Source organism: Nanorana parkeri, unplaced genomic scaffold (assembly GCF_000935625.1).
Source record: "Nanorana parkeri isolate BGI_ZX_2015 unplaced genomic scaffold, ASM93562v1 scaffold6, whole genome shotgun sequence".
Lineage (NCBI taxonomy): Eukaryota > Metazoa > Chordata > Amphibia > Anura > Dicroglossidae > Nanorana > Nanorana parkeri.
Window position 1 is genome coordinate 4,589,677 of NW_017306274.1, and position 22,823 is coordinate 4,612,499.

At 46.6% G+C, this 22,823-nt stretch overlaps 1 protein-coding gene across 1 annotated transcript in view; it reads right to left on the reverse strand.

Annotated features, from left to right (window-relative positions):
- The window catches only part of LOC108784200 (puratrophin-1-like), an 88,374-nt gene that overhangs the window by 1,197 nt on the left and 64,354 nt on the right, over positions 1–22,823 (reverse strand). Inside the window, exons 16-25 of the mRNA XM_018552945.1 lie at positions 14,889–15,790; positions 11,005–11,254; positions 9,913–10,002; positions 9,310–9,534; positions 8,547–8,717; positions 7,986–8,163; positions 5,852–5,968; positions 2,630–2,878; positions 1,246–1,469; positions 39–105 (exon numbers count right to left, since the gene is read on the reverse strand). Of these exons, the coding sequence (XP_018408447.1) occupies positions 64–105; positions 1,246–1,469; positions 2,630–2,878; positions 5,852–5,968; positions 7,986–8,163; positions 8,547–8,717; positions 9,310–9,534; positions 9,913–10,002; positions 11,005–11,254; positions 14,889–15,790 (2,448 nt within the window). The 3' untranslated portion in view covers positions 39–63. The remainder of the gene's footprint in view (positions 1–38; positions 106–1,245; positions 1,470–2,629; positions 2,879–5,851; positions 5,969–7,985; positions 8,164–8,546; positions 8,718–9,309; positions 9,535–9,912; positions 10,003–11,004; positions 11,255–14,888; positions 15,791–22,823) is intronic.

Here is a 22,823-nt window from a genome sequence, read left to right on the forward strand (position 1 = left end):
TCATATGAGTAAGATAAAAGCAGAAGAGGAGCACTTACTGGAATACGGGTATTAGGAGGAAGATCAGACAATGGTGGAAGGACTGAGGGAAATGTGGCTTTGATTCTGAGGAGAGAAGCAGCTATTAGTGAGTCGTTAGACTTGCAAGTGTTAGAGCGGTCAGCAATGAATCATTTTATACAGTTACATGGTGCCACCATGGGATGAGAAGGATTATACGGTACAGCAGTATTAAAAACATATCCACAACACCAACATGTTATACAAAAAAGGCACCGACCTCAAATTCTAGAACACAATTCATGCAAGGAACGCTGGCTGCAAATGGACTACATTGCCCTAGGACAGCATCGAGCTCATTGCATTCATTATTTCTGTTCATTCATTTATTAGTGATGATCAGGGAGGTGATGATGACAACAGCTAGACTGGACCATGAGAAGGTGAAGGTGGGGATTTCCTGTTTTGATATCTCATTAATTACACTTATATGGGTCGCGTGCAGTGTGTGAGCTGAGTGCAGGCAGATGAATGAGCACCTTCAGCCAATCGGATGGCGCGTAACAACCGACTGGACTTAGCCTCCTGATGCACGGGTTTATACGCACGAGCCGATTGGCTAAAGATGACATTTTTCATCTTGGCACGCTCAGCTATGCAAGCTGACGTGCCGGAGAGAAATTTACACGACACTAGACGCGAAGGCAGCGCACCACCGCTCCACGTGCAGTGTGTCACAGCCTTAGGATGTAAAGCTCGCTCTGGTGCTCTCCTCTTGTCGCTGATACTCCAGGTTGTGGCGGACCATTACCGGCCTCATGTACAATGCAGGATTATTGGTCCCGCATTGTACTTAATGTCAGAGTGCGACCTGCAGCCAGAGCACCAAAGAGGCTTCAGGGGACCGGTCACACAGCATGGTGGAAGCCCTGCTAGAGCGAGGAATAAGGTTTAAGGTTTCTGCCTAAAATGCACACATGTAGTGTGATCAACATTCAAGAACACATGATGGAAATGGGTATTCCGGACTATTCTAGAAAGCAGCAAGAGAGCGCTCCAACTTTAGGCACAAGTATATGTTCACGATGATTGGGTAATGAGTATGCATGCTGATGGCTAAGTTGGCAGAACCCCCCAAAAAAACTATACATTTCCTCTGAACAACGTCACAATCACCATGAATGGGTTTACCTCAGACCTGCACCACATCTGTGTTACAACAATCCAAAATCACAAAGTACTCACTGCAGAGATGTATTGTCTGTTGAGGAACCTGGATTTCTCCACCGCCGGGGAGATGACGCCAGAACTGCTCCGTCTCTCTGGAAAGGTGTATTGTGCCGAAGCGTCACAGGGAGAGGCGGCATCTTCCGACAGATTATCCTGGGGAATGCCAGAGACACAGCCGCTGTCTGATCCACTAGAGCCACCGCCAGACATGCACTGCGAAGACTCGGAACTCTCTGTAGCTGGAGAAAAGAAGATAATGAGTGCGAGTCAAAAAATAGGATTTTTGTACTCACCGTAAAATCCTTTTCTCTCCGTTCATTGAAGGACACAGGCAACAGATCGTAGATCCTGAATGGTAGGGTAATATCGCCACCTGCAGGAGAAGGACGCTAGGCACAAAACTAAAGGCCAATTACAGCCTACGACCGGTGGGCCGGAGCCCCCGGTCAAAGGTCCCTCTCCCGGGACGAATCCCATGAGGCGTCGGGGAGGACCACCCCTCGCAGCCGACCCACCGTAGCAGAGTCTGCATGCGCTCGTCGGTCACCCAGGGGAGACTACAAGGATCTACAGTCATCCAGCCTGTCGCCCTGGGGACACTTGCTAGAAGAAAATCCAGTCAAACGGAAGAAAGGAAAAAAATTCCTCAGAGAAAAATTTTCAGCTCCTTACTCCTGACGCTAGGCAAAAAACTGGGGACTTGTCAGCAGGTGGGGGGTTTGGCCACCGGCAGGGTCCGCCCCTAGGCTGTAATTGGTCTTTAGTTATGTGCCTAGCGTCCTTCTCCTGCAGGTGGCGATGTTACCCTACCATTCAGGATCTACGATCTGTTGCCTGTGTCCTTCAATGAACGGGAGAGAAAAGACAACATTTTGGTTATCGCAGCATTTAGAGGAGTGGCGCAAACTTCATTATGAATATGCGTCACATCAAACCAAGTACCTGGCTGCCACAAATTCATGAAGAAATACCGGCAGTTCTGAGATAAGGAAATTGGCGGGAAGTAGGACCAGTCTGGAGTAATCTGCGTTCGTTTCTGGCTTATCTCTGCAACCCAATCATGTTTTTGACATGGACGTGAATCTGTCGCACTCACCGGCATTGCTTGCACGGTGGTGAGACACTCTTCTAAAGACTATGGGGGGAATTTATCAAAACTGGAGCAAATAAAATCTCGAGCAGTTGCCCATGGCAACCAATCAGCACCTCTCATCACTTCGCTCAGGTAAGATTTGAAAATGAGACAGAGAAGCCGATTGGCTGCAGTGCAAATCTGCTCCAGATTTTGTCTGCTCCAGTTTTGATAAATTCCCGACTATGTATTCCAGAGAATGACATGAACTGTCTCGATGTTTTTTTACAAGGTACACAATGGAAGCTATAACACCGCACCACCTACTCATGGAAGGTTGGCTGCAGCTCGTCTCGTTCTCCAGCTCATCTTCCTCCAGGCAGCTGCTGGTCTCAAAGGGCCGGTTGACAGAAAGGACTCCAGGCAGAAGGGTCTGGTTTACATACATGTGCAGGTTCAGGGGTCCCAACAATGAGGCAGAAGGCACAGAGGTACAAGTGGTGGGTGCCTGGGTTCTTTTATAAGGGTCCGAGTGATCAAACAATGACACGGCAATGGAGGCTCGAGTTCTGGCCCCTAGAAGACAAGACAATGGTTATATTTATGAAGGAACCATTTACTCCTGGATCTTGGCCTAAAGACCACAGAAGTAGTACAATGTTTATCCAACAACCTTCCACTTCCATAGCCGTCCCTCCACTTTCCTATCACAGTAGCGCAGCGTCTCTAAATATGACTGTGCAGTCCAATAGAATACAGAGAATTACCCTTACCCCAGTAAAGCCCCGTTCACATTGAGTGATCGCGCGGTAATTCCCGCGATATTGCGGCAAATTACCGCGCGATATTGCGCTCCAATGCATTTCAATGGGGCAAAGGGTCCTGCTGTCGCGGGTCGTGTGTCGCTACAGCAGGACCCTTTTTGAAGCGGATTTAGCCGCAATTCAAGCTTGCTCAATGCAAGCTTGAACGCGATGTCGCGCGGCAAAGCTCGCGATATCGCGCAATATGCAAATTGCACGACAAACGCGCGATTTGCATATCGCGCAGTGGGAACGGGGCCTTATAGAGCAATGGTGGACGTCTAATAAACAGCACACCAAATCTATCTCGCTTTACTGCAGTACCGGCCATTTCTGATTGGCCCTTATGGGCGTTGCACTGTGATCACTGCACCGAGGGCCTGTCCTACTAACATTCCTGTCACTGATGAGAATGTGAACAAGTAGAAACAAGGCACTCGATTCAAATTATCAGTAGATCAGTCCAATCGTGATGAGGCACAGGAGCTCTTGTAAGGCTCTTCTCGAAAAAAAAGGCGGGGTGTCCCTCAAAAAGGGGGCTCAGATTTGAAGCTTCACATGTATAAAGTCTAATAAGAGCACCAAAACAAGAGCGTCAAATACTTTAATGTTCATATTAACTCACAAGCTTAAATATTGGTTCACAAATGTCAACATAGAATAGCCAACGCGTTTCAGGGGCTCAAAGACCTCCCACTGCTTCAGGGCTTATACATAATGGGTAACCATGAAAAAATTGCACAAATCATAGAAAATCAGTCTACACCTCGTTAATGTGGCTCGTAGGTGTATGCCAGCATTGTGGAAACAACCTCGCCCTCCCTCCATTCCGATGAATTTGAACCAGATCAATGGGATAGAAGGAGTGGAGGATCTGGTGGCCTCTTCCAGAGGGATTAATGACCAGTTCTGGAAAACTTGATGTTACTGGAAGGAATGGTCTACCACCACGAAATATATGGGGTCGCTAAAGGGAAGCCCTACTCAACTTTTCAGACTGTGGCTGGCCTTCTGGTGTTCAGACGGAGAGGGGGTTTAGCCCTTTTCTGTTTTTTTTTCCGTTTACTCTTTCTTATCCTTATCCTTTTAACTTTGCTGCTCGTACATTCCATCTCTGTTATGTTTTATCCTAGGGTTGTTGTGTCCCCCTCCCACACCACTCAGCCTCCTGTCACAGATCAGAGGAGAACGGTGTGGGCGGCAACAGCCAGGGTAGTCACAGCAGGTTGAGCTCCGCTCGCTTGCTCACTGACACAGAAAGGAGAGCGGGTACAAGCAGTCGGTGATCAGTGATCGCTGAGTGTTTGTAGATAATTGAGGACAGAGTATGGTTACTGTATCCTCAATTATGAATGAATGGGAAGTCATCTACATCACTTCCTGTTCATTCATGATTGTGGTTATAGTAACCATACTCTGTCCTCATGTTATGAATGGACAGTAACACTCAGTATAGAGCAGTGTTGGCGAACCTTGGCACTCCAGCTGTTTTGGAACTACAAGTCCCATGAGGCATTGCAAGGCTCTGACAGCCACAGACATAACTCCCAGAGCCAGATGCATGTTGGGATTTGTAGTTTTGGCACAGCTTGAGTGCCAAGGTTCGCCACCACTGGTATAGAGGATTCCTGTTCTTTTATAACAGGGACTGCAGACCCTGCATCCTCAATCTCTTTTTCTATTTTAAAAGGGAAATATAAGGGTTCTGTTTAGACCCCAATATTTCCCAGAAGCCCCTAAAAGTAAAAAATAAAAATGAATAAATACATTTTTTTTGAAAAAGTTAAAATAAAAAAAAAAATTCAGTTTCCGCCTGACATTTTTTTTCATTTCCGTTTTGTTTTTGAAATTTCCATTTTGGTGCACCTCTAACAATAACTAGAATTGTTTTGCTCCTGTGTCTGTTGTTTCCTTGCGTTTTATCTCCTGTACTTGAAATGCAAAATAAAATGTTTTGCTGCATAGGGTACAGCCAGAATCCGTGAATCAGCAAAAGCCTTTTTGAGCCCCCTAAACACGTTTGCAGTTTTAGGTTTTAGTTTGTGAATACTAGTAAAAAAAAAAGTTTCCGCACTCTTGAGACTGTCTGGTGGTCTTATAGTGGGAACTCGGCATCCACAGAATTGGGGGGCTAAACTGGGGAGTGAAATATCTACTTCCGTGTGTTGCTCCCTCTCTGGTGAAGAACATTATGCAGCAATTCTGTCAGGAAGCAATGACTAGCTCGGGAGCAGCCAAACTCCGGCCCTCCAGCTGTGGTGGAACTACAAATCCCATGAGGCATTGCAAGATTCTCACAGCCACGACTCCCGGAGATCGATGCATCATGGGATTTGTAGTTTCACCACAGCTGGAGGGCCGGAGTTTGGCTACCCGTGCTCTAGCTCATCCTCCCGGCGATGGAGACGCTCAGAAGCAGGTCAGTATTTGTCTGCAGTTTTTAGTGATCCTGTAACCAGTCACAGGTTTGCTAGTATGACCTGCTCCTTACACTGCATCAGCCGTGGGATGTATGAACACAAAACACAGAATTAAACACAGGCTACTAACTAATAACAGTGATAGAGTACATCGAGTACAAAGCATTCCTGTGGATTTCCTCCCTGCCAGGAAAAATATCAGCAGCTTCAAAATAACTCTCCATATTTGATCAAGTTGTACTGGCGGCGTTTCTCTTTCATCCTTGGATTTTATATGCACAGCCTTCCCCACATACTAGAGATGTGGAGGGAATATTGCGACTTACCTCGGCCTTTCATAATGTAATCTATAGCGCGGTTGTTTATGGCTGCGTCGCTCGGCTTTATGTCCAAGAACGGCTTGTTCCCTACACCCATAGAGACCATTTCCTGCATCCGGACCTCTGTGGGGAAGAAGATTCTTCATTAAATATAAAAATCATTTTACAACTAAATTATAACTAAAATATGACAATGAGAATCAATGAAGGAAGTTGTTCCCGCTGTTCTATAGATGATGGAATGCACCGATGTCCAGCATGAGTCTTGGTCAACCCCCGGAATTCCTCGTGGTCCCTGTTCCTCTTACAGTACACCTATTAAAAAGGAGAACTATGGGGTTAGGGCTTTTCCCCATAGTTCTCCTTTAATGTGGATGTGTTCTTAGTTATGGTCACCTCCCCTAAACCAGGACCATGTGTAGAAGAGGCAGTTCTGAGACCATACAGAGACTACTGACACAAACAAACGCCTAGGCATTCTTTATGGGATTACTGCTCAAAGGGAGAATTAGCCAATCAGCAGCTCTACCTGCAAATCAGATCCTACCCATCAGCTAAGGTCACATGACCAAAGCTCAGGCTGTAGGCCATGTGACGAACCTCCTAGGTACCCTGGAGCAGACATTTCTGCAATAGGATTTCTGTACTCGCTGTGAGATCCTTTGCTCGGAGTCCATTGAGGGACACAGGAATTCTTCTCCTGTAGGCAGCAATAAAACCCAACAGTATAAGTGGACACTGGCAACAAAAAAAAGCACTGGATAACCCCCACCCCACAACCAGCACGCTTCAGTTTTATAGCAAAGTAGTACAGAGAGCATCAAATAAACATGGGGGGAAGGGACCCGTGTTCCATAATGGACTCCAGGGAAAGGATTTTAAGGTGAGAATAAAAATCCTAATTTTTATTTTTCAGGCATGGAGGGACACAGGAATTCTTAGATTGTTAGGACATCCCCAAAAAAGTGCAACAGAGGGATGGGCAGCACAGAAACAAAAGGCTTACAGGCCCAAGAAGTGAAAACAGATCAATAATCCATCCGACATACCGAATATTTAAAGCCGTCATGAGGCCCGAATACCCGGCTGGTAAAACTTCAGAAGCAAAACAGGGAACAGCAAAGCTGAAGAAAACACGAACCATCTACTGAGGATACTGTCAAGAACTGAGGCATGATGGTTGTGGGCGGGGTTATCTTGTGCTGGCCAATTCATTGTTGCCAATGTCCATTTCTCCTGTAGGTGGCAGAATAACCCCACAGTCTAAGAATTCATGTGTCCCTCAATGGACAACAAAAAGGTATATTATGCATTGCTGTTACCTTAATGGAGCAACATGGGCAGGATAGTAGTATCCTTATTTGAGTAAAGAGCCACTTCAAGAAATACAAAGGCCACACTTCTTGACACGGCTTCATCAGGCTGAGAGATGAAGCCTCCGAGCCTGATGAAGGGGACCCTGAGATGGCATACGTCAATAAATGGACGCTTATTTGCTCTATTGATCGGCCTGGTGTGCTGGTGACTTTCCACTACTATCAGTTTGCTGGCGGCGTCACTCTAAGCACCCGCTTCTATATTCATATGGGAATTCCGGTAAGGAGTGCCGCAAGGATCTCCTATCTAGTTAGCAGAGAAAGTCACATGCTCCCCCATACCCAGATGGAACAGGCATTTCTCTATCCTCTAACAGGTGAATGAACAGAAGGTATGTAGCAAGAGGGGGCAGAAGGTATGTAGCAAGAGGGGGCAGAAGGTATGTAGCAAGAGGGGGCTATTATATAGATTTGTAAGTGCAAAGAACAGGTTCACTTGAAGGACACCCAAACAATATCACGAATAGGCAGAGCAGTGGCTTAGTGGTTAGTGCTTCTGCCTTGGGGTCCTCAGTTGGAATCCAGGTCAGAACACCTGGCAAGGAGTTTGCATGTCCTCCCTGTGCTGGGTTCCCTCCGGGTACTCCAATTTCCTCCCACACGCCAAAGTTATGCTGGAATGTTAATTGGCTCCTGTCTAAATTGGCTCCGTATGTATGCATGTGAGATGGGGACCTTAGATTGTAAGTTCCTCGAGGGCAGGGACTGATGTGAATGTGCAACTATGCACGGTGCTCAATATAAATAAATGCATAGACAGACACCTTTATTTCTGGTCGCCTGCTGCCAGAGGATATTGGCGATGTCACTCGTCCAGGCTTGCTTGACTTCCATGCTGCTTGCTTGAAGAATGTGCGTGTCATTGGATTTACGTCTCCTGAACCAGATTTCAAAACGCAGCCCGCTGTCTCCTGAATTCTCCGTCAAGCCGATATCTGCGGTCTGTCAACCAGAAACAAATAATGGTCACGCACAGCAAGATCCTAATGGCAGAAAGAAAAAAATAGCCGTGCAAAAATAACAGACTCAGATAACGTCTGGAGCCGAGCGAGAACGTGAGCTATAAAAATAGGACATCGCACCGAGTTCTGCCCCCATACTTTGTATCTTCTCAGAAGTTCTAAATGATTTCATGACTTTCCACAAGCCGATCCTGCTATGAGAATTCCTTCTATTTCTGTATTGTTATCAGACAGACATTCTTATTACCTAGTATCCCGTCTGCGAGGGATGGAATGCTCTCGTGATCAAACATTGTTACAAGGCTCTGCAAAGTAAACCTTTAATATCCAACTCTGATTTATAGGGAGACCCGCTTCACTCACTTTAAATGACCTCTTGTAGATATAGACATCGAGGCCGCCTTCGATCCTCTTGGGTTTGCTGAATAAGATCAGATCTTCGAACAGGAAGACGTGTCTCTGGCACTTCTTGCGCCCCAGCCACACCGTAAACTCGTCTTGCCTCACCAGCTGACCTTGTTCCTTCAGGTTTACCTGTTATAAGAAAAAGCATTGAATGTCACAAGGAATACCTTCCTACCACAAGCATGCTGATTGGTCAAAGAGCAGCAATACACTCATGAGATCATCCTCCTGCTCTTGTTGACATGCACATGGCCAGAGTCTGACAGAACCTTGCAAAGTATTACAACCCACAACTCCCTTTTTCGGTGTGTACTAGTTAAATAGTGGTGTAGTGGTTAGTGCTTCTGCCTTGCAGTCCCCAGGTTAAAATCCTGGTCAGGACACTATCTGCAAGGAGTTTGCATGTTCTCCCTGTGCTTGTGTGGGTTTCCTCCGGGTACTCTGGTTTCTTGACCCACATTCCAAAGACATCCTGGAAGGTTAATTGGCTCCTCTCAAAAAATTGGCCCTGTATGCATGTATGTGAGATAGGGACCTCAGACTGTAAGCTCCTCAAGGGCGGGGATTGATGTGAATGTGCAACTATGTAAAGTGCTGCGTAAATTGCAGGCACTATATAAATATCTATAATAATAATAATAATAACAACAACATGAAAATGGAAGATTTGCGCAAACTACGGTATGTATGTCACCGCTATTCAGCTCTCATGTGGACTCACATCGCAGTCACGTATGGCATCCATGGCTAGAAGGTCATTGCCATGACGAAGCTGGAACTTAACCATTTCCTCGGCAGCCTTCAGATGCTGCAGCTCCTGTTCCTGAGCCTCTCCGCACTCCTTGATCAGATCCTTCAGGAGTAAGGCGTATTTACTCATACGCTGGATCGGCTTCAGCAGATAAGAAGCAAGGTCCATCTTGTCTCCCAGTTCACGCTGTTTATTCTAAACAAAACCAGAAACAAAAAACTCGATAACTACCAAAGAAAGGCAACTGGAATCCGCATCACATCCAGGACTAGATCTGTAAAAAATAAATCAAAGCAACTGGACTTGCTGCATGTTTCTTGAAGATGTTTAGCGGGTCATCCGACCAGCTTTCTCAATTCAGAATGACCATTCTGACAATGAATTCCGACAATTCATTCTAAATTGAGAAAGCTGGTCGGATAACATGTGAAATGTCTTCCAGAAAAAATACAGCAAGTCCAGTTGCTTTGATTTATTTTTTACAGATACCATGTGACCTGGATGAATGGGAACCTTCACAGACATCGGGGTACAGCAAGTACAAAGGGTCATCAGGCAGTTTAAGGCTCTTACTTTAAAAAATATAATCCCGTGGCTGGCAAGTAACAAATCCGACCTTGGCTTATTCTTGCTGTACAAGGCGTACATCCCAAACTGGTCTTTCTGTAGGAAGAAAAGACAAAATAAATCACTTAAAAGGGGAACGCTAACCTCTGCCATGTTTTTAGCAACATACAATTGCCAGGACATTGTACAGTGTATGCCTGGGCATTAAAAAAAAAGAAATCAGTACATTTGTGCACTACATGCACACTCCCCCGTGTTTCGCCACTTTAATAGTGATGATTAGGGACATGGTGGGAACCCAGGAGTTCACCTAAGGCTGTGCAAAACTATGATTGACCCACTTGGGTGAATTCCTTGGTTCACACCAAACCCCTGGACATCACTATACCAAAACATGGGGGGAGTGTGCATGTGTTGTCCAGATCTACTCTTAAACAGGGCTGTTGATCTGCCAGAAATAGAGTGAACTCCCAACTTCCTGTTTGAGGTGACAACGCATCCTGTGCAGCACTGAAATCCAAATCAGTGTCACCATCCCTGCCCATTGCTCCCCATGCGTCCAGTGCATTAGGCCTGACCTGGCTCTTAGTGGTGAAGACAGAATAAGCTTGCTGTAGCCTGTGACGACACGGTGATGAGTTTATAAGTTAAATGTGTATTGGGGTTGAGTTATGTTTGAGTGCGTTATGCTGTGTGACCTGGTTATGGAAAGACTATCAGCACCATCCCCCGTTATCTCCCATTGTTCTCTGAGGGAGCTCAGAACAATGACATTCTGGCCAGGCTCCTGCTATGGCTGTCTGGAGCTCGTTAGCAGGTGGACACCTGTGGTGTTGAGCAGACCGATGGTCTGGGAGGGGGAGGGTGGATGTGATGGGATTATAATCTGATCTGATCACTTGCTGTATAAAAGTTTGTGCAGTTGCTCAATAAAGCAGAGTTTGTTTCACCTGCACTCAAGCCTCGGCTAGTGACTGGGGAAACTGGGAGCTAAGGATCTTCAGGTTGCAAGATCTCCTCAGCAAGGAAGAAGACAGCGGCGGACATACTCATCCTGAGTACGGGGGTCCGTCACATAGCCTGCTCCGTGCTACTTACATGTCGGAGGAAGCAGTGGCTGACCCTCAGCGGGTGGTTGCAGCAACTCTCCAGCTCCTTCAGGAAATACTGACTGTGGAAATCCGATAATTTCTCCAGGTTTCCAAAGATGATGCCTCTCTTTCCTCGCAGATCCTGAGGAAGATCCAAGCGATCCATCTCAGGGAAATAATTCTGAGTGATGTACCACAGCGACCGGACGTATTCCCTCTCCGTGGAGACCATTTCGTCGATGATGTGCCGCAGTTTACTAGATGGGAAAACAGTAAACATTTTAGACATTTATTTATTATTGGTATTTATACAGCGCCCACAATTTACGCAGCGCTTTACATACAGCACATTCACATCAGGCCCCGCCCTCAGGGAGCTTACAATCTAAGGTCCCCATCTCACATGCATACATACAGGGCAAATTAACCTTCCATTCACTGTTCCGTCACAGGCTGGGGAAGGTCCAGGACAACCTGGGATCAGAGGAAGTGGGTTGAATGCTGATGCTGGCTTTCATCCAAGAAATCTAAAAGCATCTAGTGGAGGAAAACATGTGAGAAAAGCGGCGGGTGGTTTGGAGGTTATTGGGCAGCTCTGGATTGAAGGTCAGTGCTGCAGCAAAAGCTCCTTTTTTAATTGAATCTTTTTCCCTGGAGTTCCAATGAAACCTTTAGGTGTGTATGCAGTATGGAAGGACTAGATGGGAAATCTTCCATGGAAGACAACTTGGGCAACACAGTGGCGTAGTGGTTAGCACTTCTGCCTTGCAGCACTGGGGGTCCCTGGTTTGTATCCTGGCCAGGTCACTATCTGCAAGGAGTTTGCATGTTCTCCCTGTGCTGGCTTTCCTCCGGGTACTCCGGTTTCCTCCCACACGCTAAAGACATGCTGGCTCCTGTATGCATGTACAATCAGGACCTTAGATTGTAAGCTCCTCAGGTCAGGGACTGATATCAATGTGCAGTATGTAAAGCGCTGCGGAAATCGTCTGCACTGTATAAATACCTGTAATCAATAATAGTAAGCTTATAAAAGGTGAGATTTCCTTTCACTTCCTGTCAGGTCTCTGGGACAGGAAGCAATGGGAAATCTCCACCATGGACCGCCAGTGATACAAAACCCTTTGGCGCGCTGTATCTGATCAAAGTTTTGGCTGGAGTTCTACTTTAAAAAGTGAGTTTCATCTTTAGGATTTCTGCCCCCGCCTGTCAGACAGACTGTGCTCAGTGCGGCGGGATCAGCACATTTCGCACAGCGCACAGCCAGCAGACGCGGCGCAGCAAATTCTGACAGATTTTATTTTTACATCGCTCAGACAGCAAGTCTGGAGAACCAGTTCCAGTAACACATCAGTATATTCGTGTCGGCTTCCTGCTGTTTATGTCCCTAAATAGGAGCAGGCCGCAGTTCTCTGCACCCAGCGCATGTAACCCGAACAATGAACTTCTCTTATTAGCCCCATGGAAAGGGTTTTATTATAGTTCTATCCACAGAGTAGCCAACACCAGCGATATCTGTCCCGGGATTTGTTCTATCCGAAAAAAGGAAGACCTATTGATCCTGCCACAAATCCTGTGAGCTGATAACTTCCTGCGCTGTACTCTTATCAGTTTGCATTGTTCCCGGTTCTCTCTGTGGACTTCAGAAGACCTCTCCCCTATGAGATGAGAGGTGGAGGAGGTGTTCTGTAGTCACAACACACCTTCTGTCCTAGGGTGGCCATGCTGCTGCTCCTCCATAGATATAAGTGAGTGAGTGAGCGCTATCACCCGAGGACATACATGAGAAGTGGAGGAGGTGCTCTGTAGTCACAACCCACTTTCTGTCCTAGGGTGGCCATGCTGCTGCTCCTCCATAGATATAAGTGAGTGAGCGAGCGCTATCACCCGAGGACAGACATGAGGTGGAGGAGGTGCTCTGTAGTCACAACACACTTTCTGTCCTAGGGTGGCCATGCTGCTGATCCTCCATAGATATAGTAGAAGTGAGTGAGCGCGGTCACCCGAGGACAGACATGTTATTATATGTTGGGCCAAAAAGCGCTCCAAATAGACGTTCTAGGAGTCGAGAAATATGCTTCTGTGAGCGTCACACGGGAAAAACAAAAGGCTTCTACTCACTGAGGACTCTCCTGGCTCAGATTGCTACCTCCAGGATCTTTACCCCGAGCACAAAAAACTATTTACGTTGCATGCCTTTTTGTTTTACAATTATTTTCAGAGGCTATGGGGGGAAATGTTCAACCTCTGAAACGCGTTGCACACCTTCTGTTTTTCCTTTCTTCCCGTTTGCTGCTTACGGAACCAATACATTACTTTTCGACCTTTGGAACGTGTATTCGGGACTCCTTTTGGCTTAACTATCCATAGATGAGAATTTATCAGAATCTGGAGCCGTTTCCCCACAGTAACCAATCAGCTTCTTTCGATTTTCAAAGCTTAACTGAAGAGAGAAGCTGATTGGTTACTATGGGCAACTGTTCAGATTCTGTCTGCTAAAGTTTCGATAAATTCTCCCCATAGACTGCTCAGATTTGGGTGACCGCTTCCCCCAATGGGGAGTTCCCATCTTGTGAAGAGCTTCTGAGCCAAAGCCATCTGGCTTAAAGGCCAAGTTTACTTTTCTAACCATGTGTCACGTGACACCCATAATTAGGGTGTATTATGAAATGTGGTTACATCGCCCGCATAGCCGCGCCACCCATATACAGGATCTGTGAATGGAGAGACTACGAGTCCCATCTGCACCTGGAGACGAGAGACTTGTTCTTAATGGAGGAAAAGTGCAGCAACGTCACTGGAGTTCTTGGCCACTGATACGTCCTCCTGTCCACGTTACTGAAAGGCCGTACCTCAGTATGGACAGGGGCTGGGAGGAAGAGTCTGCAGGATCCAGAGCATTGCACCCACCATCTACTTATCACAATGCGTTGCCGGCTCTAATGTAAATCTAATCAATGCCGTTTTTCTTTGACACACCGAAGGACGGGTGAGCTGCCTGCAACATGTCACATTTTTGGTCTTGGGTTGAACAAACCGTGTTGGCGGATGCAGCAGTGATGATAAATCCCATCTATCAGGTCAATTCAGTAACATACTACAAAGAGCAATGATAACACCGGGACTTCCACCAACCAGATCTCTATTTACTGAAGTCATATCAGAGAAAGGCCGATTCTGATTGGTTGCTGTGGAATAATGTTCTTTGCCATGAAAACACATGAACCCTGATGGTACAACTGGCTGGCACTGTGGCCTTGCTAGCAATGACATGGAAAGCAGGATTAGGGTTCATCTCCAACCAAAACTTATTTTCTGCTTTGTAACATAGAGGGATTAAAATCCCCCATCCCTCGCATTGGGGAGCCTTCACTTCCTGTTACAGGGACACAACAGGAAGTGAGTGGAACTCCTTGTGACAACTGGAAAATGTTGACTTTTAGGTCTCTTTCCTCAGTAAGAATGGTCACTAGGACTAGATGTTATATCACCTTTGTGGGGACACAGCAATACAGCTAGATCCTGGTTCTAAACCTTCCCCATTCTATCCATAGCTTAAAAAGGTTTAAAGGAGAACTCCAGGCAATCGAAAAATTAACCCTTGCAGTGTGGGGGTAGTCCCATTGCAAGGGTTAATGCTTCAATTGCATGGATCCCTTTTTTAAATGATGCCTTTAAAGGGTACATGACAGTTATGGCCCATATGCCATTTTAGAGCTTTTGCTTCTGACTTCTACCTCCCACCAGTATCCTTATATGAAGTCGTCTTGTGTTCAGACACGGCTCGTCAAGTCACAAGCAGCCAACAACATGACTGTAGTATGAGCTTCCTAGAAAACTGAACACACATGATACAACAAAGCTGAAGCATGTCACTGTAAGACTTTATACCTGGTACGGCTTCTCCCATCAGCCGAGGAGACGCTGCTCCTCCTGTCACTGAGTACTCTCTCTGCTGACCAGTCCAGGGGTTGTCGAGGACTGCACGTCCGGTCTGTATGCTCGGTGCTGCTCACTTCCAGGCCTTTAATGAAGACTCCGGTGTTCCCTCGCCTAGCGGGCTCGCTCAGTCTCCTTTGGCATCCGTGAGTCCCTGCGTCAGTTCCAGGAAGGTCAAAGCTCTGAGCCTTTCTCAGTAACCTTCGCCCCATGGGTCGAGCTGGGGTGGGGGTGGAGGACCCGGAAGGCACCTGGTGGAACAGTTCCGAGTTTACATCCTCACCGGGAATGCTCTGAAGAGACATTTTTCGAACTCGGAAATCTGCCGAGACAATGGAGCTGCCACTTGAGCAGGAGCTTGCCCTGTACGGCGTCTGTTCCATGGAATACCCAACCTCTGGTCGGTTACAGAGAACTCTGCCCAGCCTCCTCTCCCTGCCACAGAGTGGGGAGCTGAGGGGATTGTTCTGGAGATACATATTTGGGCTTTTTTCTGAATGCACTTTCTGGTCTAGACTGCCCAGGCGTCTCCTATGTAAGACTGACCGTGGAGAAGCCTGTTCCCCAATCAGTACATTTTTAGCCCTGAGCGCCGCCTCCAGTTTCTTCTCGAACACTTGTCTGGCCTCCTGGCACTTTGACCATGCAAACTTCCACTGCTTGGTTCCCTTGTCGCTTTTCAGCTCATAGGCGAGCTCCCTCATCTCCTCGAATTTCTTCTCCGCAATCTCGGGATGCTGCAGCTGGTAATTCTCCAGACTCTCGATGGCTCCTGTACACAGCTCCGGGGAATTACAGTCGTCCAAACTGACGGTGGCAAGTCCACGCATTCCTTCCAATGCCCATTCATACGCCTGCGGGAACAAAAAAACACAAAGAAGTCAGATTGCGGTGATCATGAATAGTTTCTGTCTGCAGTAGTCAATGGGAAATTTTAACCAAGCTCAATGGACAAAAGCATTTATAACACAAAGATTGCACCAATCTCAGCTGCTACTCAATTCAGTCGGGGAAATGATTACCATGAAGCAGATAATGTCTCCTCCATAAGTTGTGATAAGGATGCTTTGGAATTCTTGGAGAAATGAGAATCCCGGGAGCTCAGAGAACGTGACAACCAGACAGCTCGGCACTGAAATCTATGAGAGCTGGGAAGAGCCAGAAACATCCAACCCATCTGAGTTCAGAGAACACAAACCCTCTTTAGTTTCGCCTCAGCCGGCACAGAGCGGCATTGGATGATATGTGATCATCACAGTAATCTGGGCGGGGTGGTGCTCCGGGGCTGCCACCAGCGCCACAGGAGATCTCTCATGAACCCCGGCCATCCACTGTGCCAATTATTAGACTGGGCATTCACATGCTAATGCTCTAGGCTTTGATCTTAACTATCTCGGTGTTCTGTAAAACAAATGACTCTCCGGTGCACCCAATATGCAGCGCGCTCTGTAATACAATATTATATATTTCAACACTTGGGATTTTAATGGTTTTTCTAGTTTAAATTTAGAGAGTAGAATGGTGGGAGGACTTTCATGCTCTCAGAAACATAATGGTGGCTACACAATGGCCAGCTTGATCTTAGATACAGGGGTGGCTTCATCCAAAACAGATTTGGCTGCCCATGGCAGTGACCAAATTTGACACAGATGGACTTCTGGCTCCAGCGTTTTAAGCCCATATAGCGTCAAGGACAGAAGTGGTTATATGAGAATTGCGTGCATATGTCCATGGTGACGTCCTACAAGAGCAACGTCCATTCAGGCCACTTGGCACACAAGTGGGTTGGTTGGCTTGTTCAATCATCAGAAGTCTATGCATGGGTCAGTTATCCACTCAGAATGTGAATTATTGATTTAATAATATAATTTATACCTGTCAAGCCTGAAACCTGTTTCAGCTATCATATACTAAGAGAGCCGATGATGATGATGATGGGTAGGTAAATGGATATGGCTTGTATAGAGATATGCAGACAACTTACAACTCACATGGTTTCTAGCAAAGCTCTGGATTTGCTCCCCGACCATTCATAAGAGGGGCTTCACTGCTCAGAGCCACACTTGCTCAGCAAAGGGCACAATTCTCAAGTCCTGCGTCTTTAATCCCCTCCGAGACACAGTGGTGCCAACCATTCAATCTGCGGGCACCACCTACTATGTATTCATAATGGTCCCTCGCGAGAAACAAAAAGTTCCCTCTTGTCTGTGAGAAACCGGACCCCGGGCTCCTGCGGGGATTGGCAAATATGCTGCTGCGTTCAGGAATGTGGTCACCTGACTGCTGACCCCAAAACGCTCTAACAAACCCCGTGCCAAGATAGAAAGCTTTATCCTCTCGTACCAGGTGGCAGAGCGCACACTAAAGACAGGAACGGATTCCGCGTCATTCTCGGATGTACTACACGAATTGCGTTGACTTTACAGGCCCGTCTATTACAGAAGTGATGCTCATGGGTATGACCCCCCCCCCAACACATATGCTACCCGTTTTTTGGGGTGTGCCACCCATAGTATGAAACTGGAATTTTGTAAGTATATAATTGGTAACAGTCTGCATATAAATCAGAAGCACGATATGTCATTTATAGATCTGTAAGGCCGGATCCTATTAGGTTCATGTCCTAAGTGTCGGTGAATGTTTGCCGAGCACAGCAGAAACGTTCCTGCATTCTGTAGGGCCGTCCACTTGCTCTTTTCTCACCCCCTTTATGCTATAAAAAAATCGAAACGTTGAGAATACAAAAGATTGTCATCACGTTTCCATCGGATTCTGTTACAAACAAAAGGCGGTGCTCTGATCTAATGACACCTTGGTGAGAAATTCTTATTTCACCCAATCCCGGCTGCAGCGAGCGGGGGAACACAGGAGCCATTAATAGCCGGTGACATCAGCTGGCCATTGACTTCTCGGTGTCCCTCTCCGGATAACGCAGACATTGTCCAAACAACAATCCCACCAGTCACACAGCCGCGGCGGGGAAATACAATCCCTTCCCCCACCTTGCACCCCAAATAATGTCTTTGAGTAAACGGATGGTAATTTACCTGCAGCCAGCCAGGAATACAACTGATATCACCATGTGAAAAAGACATCTGAATTGACAGAGACCCATCTAATGGGCTGAAAGACTCGATGTCTATTGAATTTGGCCTTTCATCTTCAAACACCACTTGTGATCTAAGAAGAAAAGTCCACTTTGCTCTCAGAGGAAGGAAAAAGGAAATACTCCAATACTGTTCTGATGTCATTGATCCAGAAACAGGACAAAGAAAACACTGGGGACATATTTAAAGCCCCATTCTGGGCATGCTGTGTGACCGGGCTCACATAGTGTCAGAGAGAGCAGGGGAGCGCCAGAAGCCTGCCAGAGTATTTTAGCTTATTCCTCTACCCCTAGACTTAAGGAAAAATGTAACCCTTGCATTGCCAGGGGACCCACTGAAAAGGTTTTTTTTGATTTTTAATTCCTGGAGTTCAGTCATGAATATGGAAATACTTTGATTTGCAGGTTGAAAGGTATTTTTCCACATTTGTAAAAGCCGTCCTCCATTGTAGGGAAAAAGTAAAACTCCCCAAAAGTCTAAAATCTACCATTATGTAATCTTTTCCTGTGATTTTCCTAACCTTCCTTGCCTGCCAAGTCTCGTCTTCCTACTGGTACTGTGTCACTAGATATGCATGCGGATTTCTGTATGTCAGGCAGCACTCTTGCTAAATGACTGTTGGAAGGATGAAGTCCAATATAGGACTGACACCCAATCCAGTCTTTTCAGAGATAACTTTTTGTATTAAAAGGAGAACTATGGGGTTAAGGCTTTTCCCCATAGTTCTCCTTAGGGTAACGGGAGGACACAAACTAGCGTCCTCCCGTCACCCTAGGCTCAGTATACCGAGACGCCGCAGTATACCGCGAGCTGCTGCTTGCGGTATACTGAGACGCCGCAGCTGAAGCGGATCCCGACAATTATGTCTGGATCCGCCCAGCTGCGTGACTGACAGCTGGCTCTGCCTATCTAGAGGCAGAGCTAGCTGTACCCACCCCCTCCCCCGTCCGTTCCGCCAGTCAGCGCTGGCGGATCGGAGCGGGGAGAGGGGAATCAAGCCCCTCCCCTGTCACGGCAGAGAGCAGTGACAGGATCGAGGGGTGAGCGAACGCCGGTATGTGTTCGCTCACCTCCCGATCTATTGAACCGACCTGTGACAGTCTCGATGTCACAGGTCGGCTAGAACTATGAGGTGAGTGAAAAGCACTCCCCTCATAGTTCTCCTTTAAGGCCAACTTTAGGATATAGATTTGTGATGTTATAGGGAAGTTCTAGAAAATGTTAAAATGTGCCTTTACCTTGAATTCCTCCTATAAAAAAGCAGTGCACTTTCTGTGCCTTGAGCCGTTTAGCTGGACATCTGCAGTGTGAGATTATCAGAGACCTCTGACTGCTGGTCTCCTCAGATGTGGTGATGTCACTACTGTTCTCCTGGCAGGAGAGGAAGCTGTACCCGAGGACCTGCAGTGCAAGGATCTCCCTGCTTCTGCTAAAATCATTTTGTGGATCTGTGTTTTTCGACCCCTACTGCTCCTGTCTAAGGCAGTACCCCACCAGTCATCAGATTACCAATTATCGGCCTCTGACTTGAGGAAGCCTCAGCCCACCAACATGGACACGTTTACAAAGAGACAATGCATGACAAGGTATAGTAACTAGTAATTGGAAAAAAACAGCTTTGGGGAGACCATGGGCAATACTGATGACTAGTCTTGTCTTTCACGGGCACACTTTCCACAGTAGAAGTCCTCTAAGCACCACCAGGAGTGTCTACCAGTATTGCTTTCCTCCTCCTTCCTGCATTCACAAGAACAGGAGCGTTCAGCTGAGTAAGATCTTCCTGTGTGACAGCATCAGGAAATAATTATTATAATACAGGATTTATAGCGCCAACAGTTTGCGCAGCGCTTTACAATATAAGGAGGACATTACAATCACAATATAATTCAAGACAAGATGGTGAGGAGAGGCCTGCCCCTGAGGGCTTACAATCTAAAAGGGATAAGGGTGCCTGAGAGCAGATGATCTTGAGCGCACATCCAGCAGCCCTCAAAGATCTATGTTTGGCCTCAGGATGTCAGATTAGAGGTTATCTTCTGAAACAGCTTTTTAGCCGATCAGCTGATATTCCAGTGTGTATGTGGCGATGTGTGATCCTGCTAGAAATCCTATGAGCTTGTAACTTGTGTTCTCTGATGCACTGAAATCTCAAACAGTGTCATTAGTCCTGCCCAGTTCACCTCTATACTACTAATCCCCCTATTGTTAAAAATAAATGGGAAAGGGGCAGGTGTTCTATAGCCCTAACACAATTCCTACCCTAGAGTGACAACGCTGCTCCTCCACAGATGCAGTAGAGTGAGCGAGCGTTGTCACCATGTACCAGGATGTGTATTACTGGTAGGATAACCAGGTGAAAATAAAGGGGGGGAAATCCTAGCGCAGCCATTAAATCTAAGGAACGGTAAGCTGTAATATATTACATTTTTGTTCTTGGATTTAGATGCACTTTAAACTACAAGGTTTTTGTCAGAGAAATGTGCAAGGATTTTATGGGAGGTTTCATTTTCTAAAGGACTCGTCTGTAAAGTAAAGCGCAGCTTTGTGTATGAACAGGAGGGGAGTCACGGACATGCTCCACGTCTGCACCGAGGCATTCATCATTCTGGTTGCCCCCACCCCTCTATGCTGGTCACATCTGCTCTCTGGACAGGCAGATGTACGGCTCTTTGACTCCCATTCAGTAAGAGAGTCAGAGGAGGGCAAAGAGCCCGTTCTGTATGCAACACGCAAAGCCGGCTGAAGAATGAAGCTGCCAAAAGCTGCTGGTCACTGATGTCGGCCACGTCCTTTCATCCTCCGCTCCTAGTTCAAGGCGTCCACGTCACCGGGAGTTACAGACACGCAGCGTCACTCTGCACTACATGTCAGCGGAGGTCAGGAAGGCCGACCTGTGTGGCCATAAGAAAACTTTAAAAGACTTCCACAGTCCTAGACTAGTGTGTGCCAGTTTTATTGGAAGGAGCGGAGTTTACCATACACACAGGATCTATAAAACTGGGTCAGTTCACACCTCATACAAACCAACAGAGCCAAAATCCGAATAGAAATAGCAATATAAAAAAAATCTATTTTGCTACAATAAAGGCTGCTATGCAAATTAGAGCTAGCGACTCACTTCTGGAGCCAGGAGATCAGCACAACAGCCAGGCAATTAGAACTTTCAGAGGGATTGCGCAACACTCAAGACTAAAAACACAAAAGGCGCAGCTTACGCCATCATGCATCCTTGAAATTCACATTTGGTCCACGAATAACCAAATTTCATCCCACATGCATTTGTACAAAAAAAACACTGCTAACACGTTTCAGCCTTACTCGGCCTTAACCATAGCTGAAATCAGCTATGACTAAGGCCAAGGCAGAAACGCGTCAGAGTTTTTTTCTACAGATGCATGTGGAATAAAAAAATGTTTTTTCTTTGGAAGAGTATGGTGTGCTGGTTTTGGAGTTTTGGATATCAACAATCGTAGCTACTGCAATTTTCTTATGTCCGTTGTGGCAACGTTTTCTGTGGTCTTGACATTATGAATGCCAAGAGGTGCCAATCACAGCTAAGGCCCCATTCATATTTGTGATTAGGCCTATTTATAATGTGACCAGTACGATAGGCGTTTGCAAATTGCTGCAGCTGGGAAGCCTGTACAAAGCAATGACAGGCTGACAGCGGGTGCAGCTGTCCATGGCTGTTCACACATCAGGCTGTTTGGCACAGATATTTGTCCCTGGACGCAGTCTGACTGCATCCAGGGACGGCCATCTCTCCCTAGCTGCAGGTAATGAGTGGATGCTGATTACATCCGAACAGTCGTGGCCACCATAAGCCGGTCACTGCTCTGTATAGGCTTCCCAACAGTGTGTCATCCTGGCCACAGGAATCTTCCGGTTCTTGCAGCCGGAATTTGTATTACAGCCCAAATTGCAGCTGTGAATGGGGCCTGAAGGTTTTAGGGACATATCCAGGTTTTAATTTTCAAACTTGCTAGAAACTGGTCCCAATAAAGAACGGAGTCTGCACACCACTCTCTCATTGTGAAGCCGTTTCAGCGACTTCAGCATTATTCGCATAACTTCACAGCGCTGCAGGTGTGACAGTGTTAAGGGGCGTGTCTTTGTCACTCCGCATGTTCCGCCTCAATAATTGCTGATTGCAGATTAAGGACAGATGAGGTGCAGCGTAGCTGGAATTTTAATTCAGCTGAAAGGAATTAGCTAACCGAGGTCCAGGAAAGGACAGCGGAGATCTCCGAAACTGCAAAGGAAAACAAAGTGCTCAGGAGCATTGTCACTTCTATAGACCACGGGAGAATTATTTGTGGAATGTGCCTGAGGATACTAAAGGTGCCCACCCATGGTACAATCCGTGAGATTTCCCGCCAGGATCACGTTTTATATCAGGTTGCTGGATGAGTAGAACCTGTAGTGTTTTCAATCAGAACTTTGATCTAGATTGAATAAAATATAATCACATGAATGAGACAGAAAGGACGTGTGGATACATGTTTTCCAGCATTTGACATGCATCCGACACGCACATTAAACGCGGGTCAGCACATTCCCATTTACCTCAACGCTTCCAAGGCCTCATATAACTCAGGGGAGCCAACAATATTTTGTGCCAAGATCTACTTTTCAAATAACGAGATTAATGAGATCTACCAATGGAAAAACAAAACCCCATTTTAAAACTGGTCGTCTCCCCTCATTCTCTCTCCTCCTCTCCCGACCCTGGCCGTCTCCCCTCACTCTCCCTCCCCTGGCCGTCTCCCCTCGCTCTCCC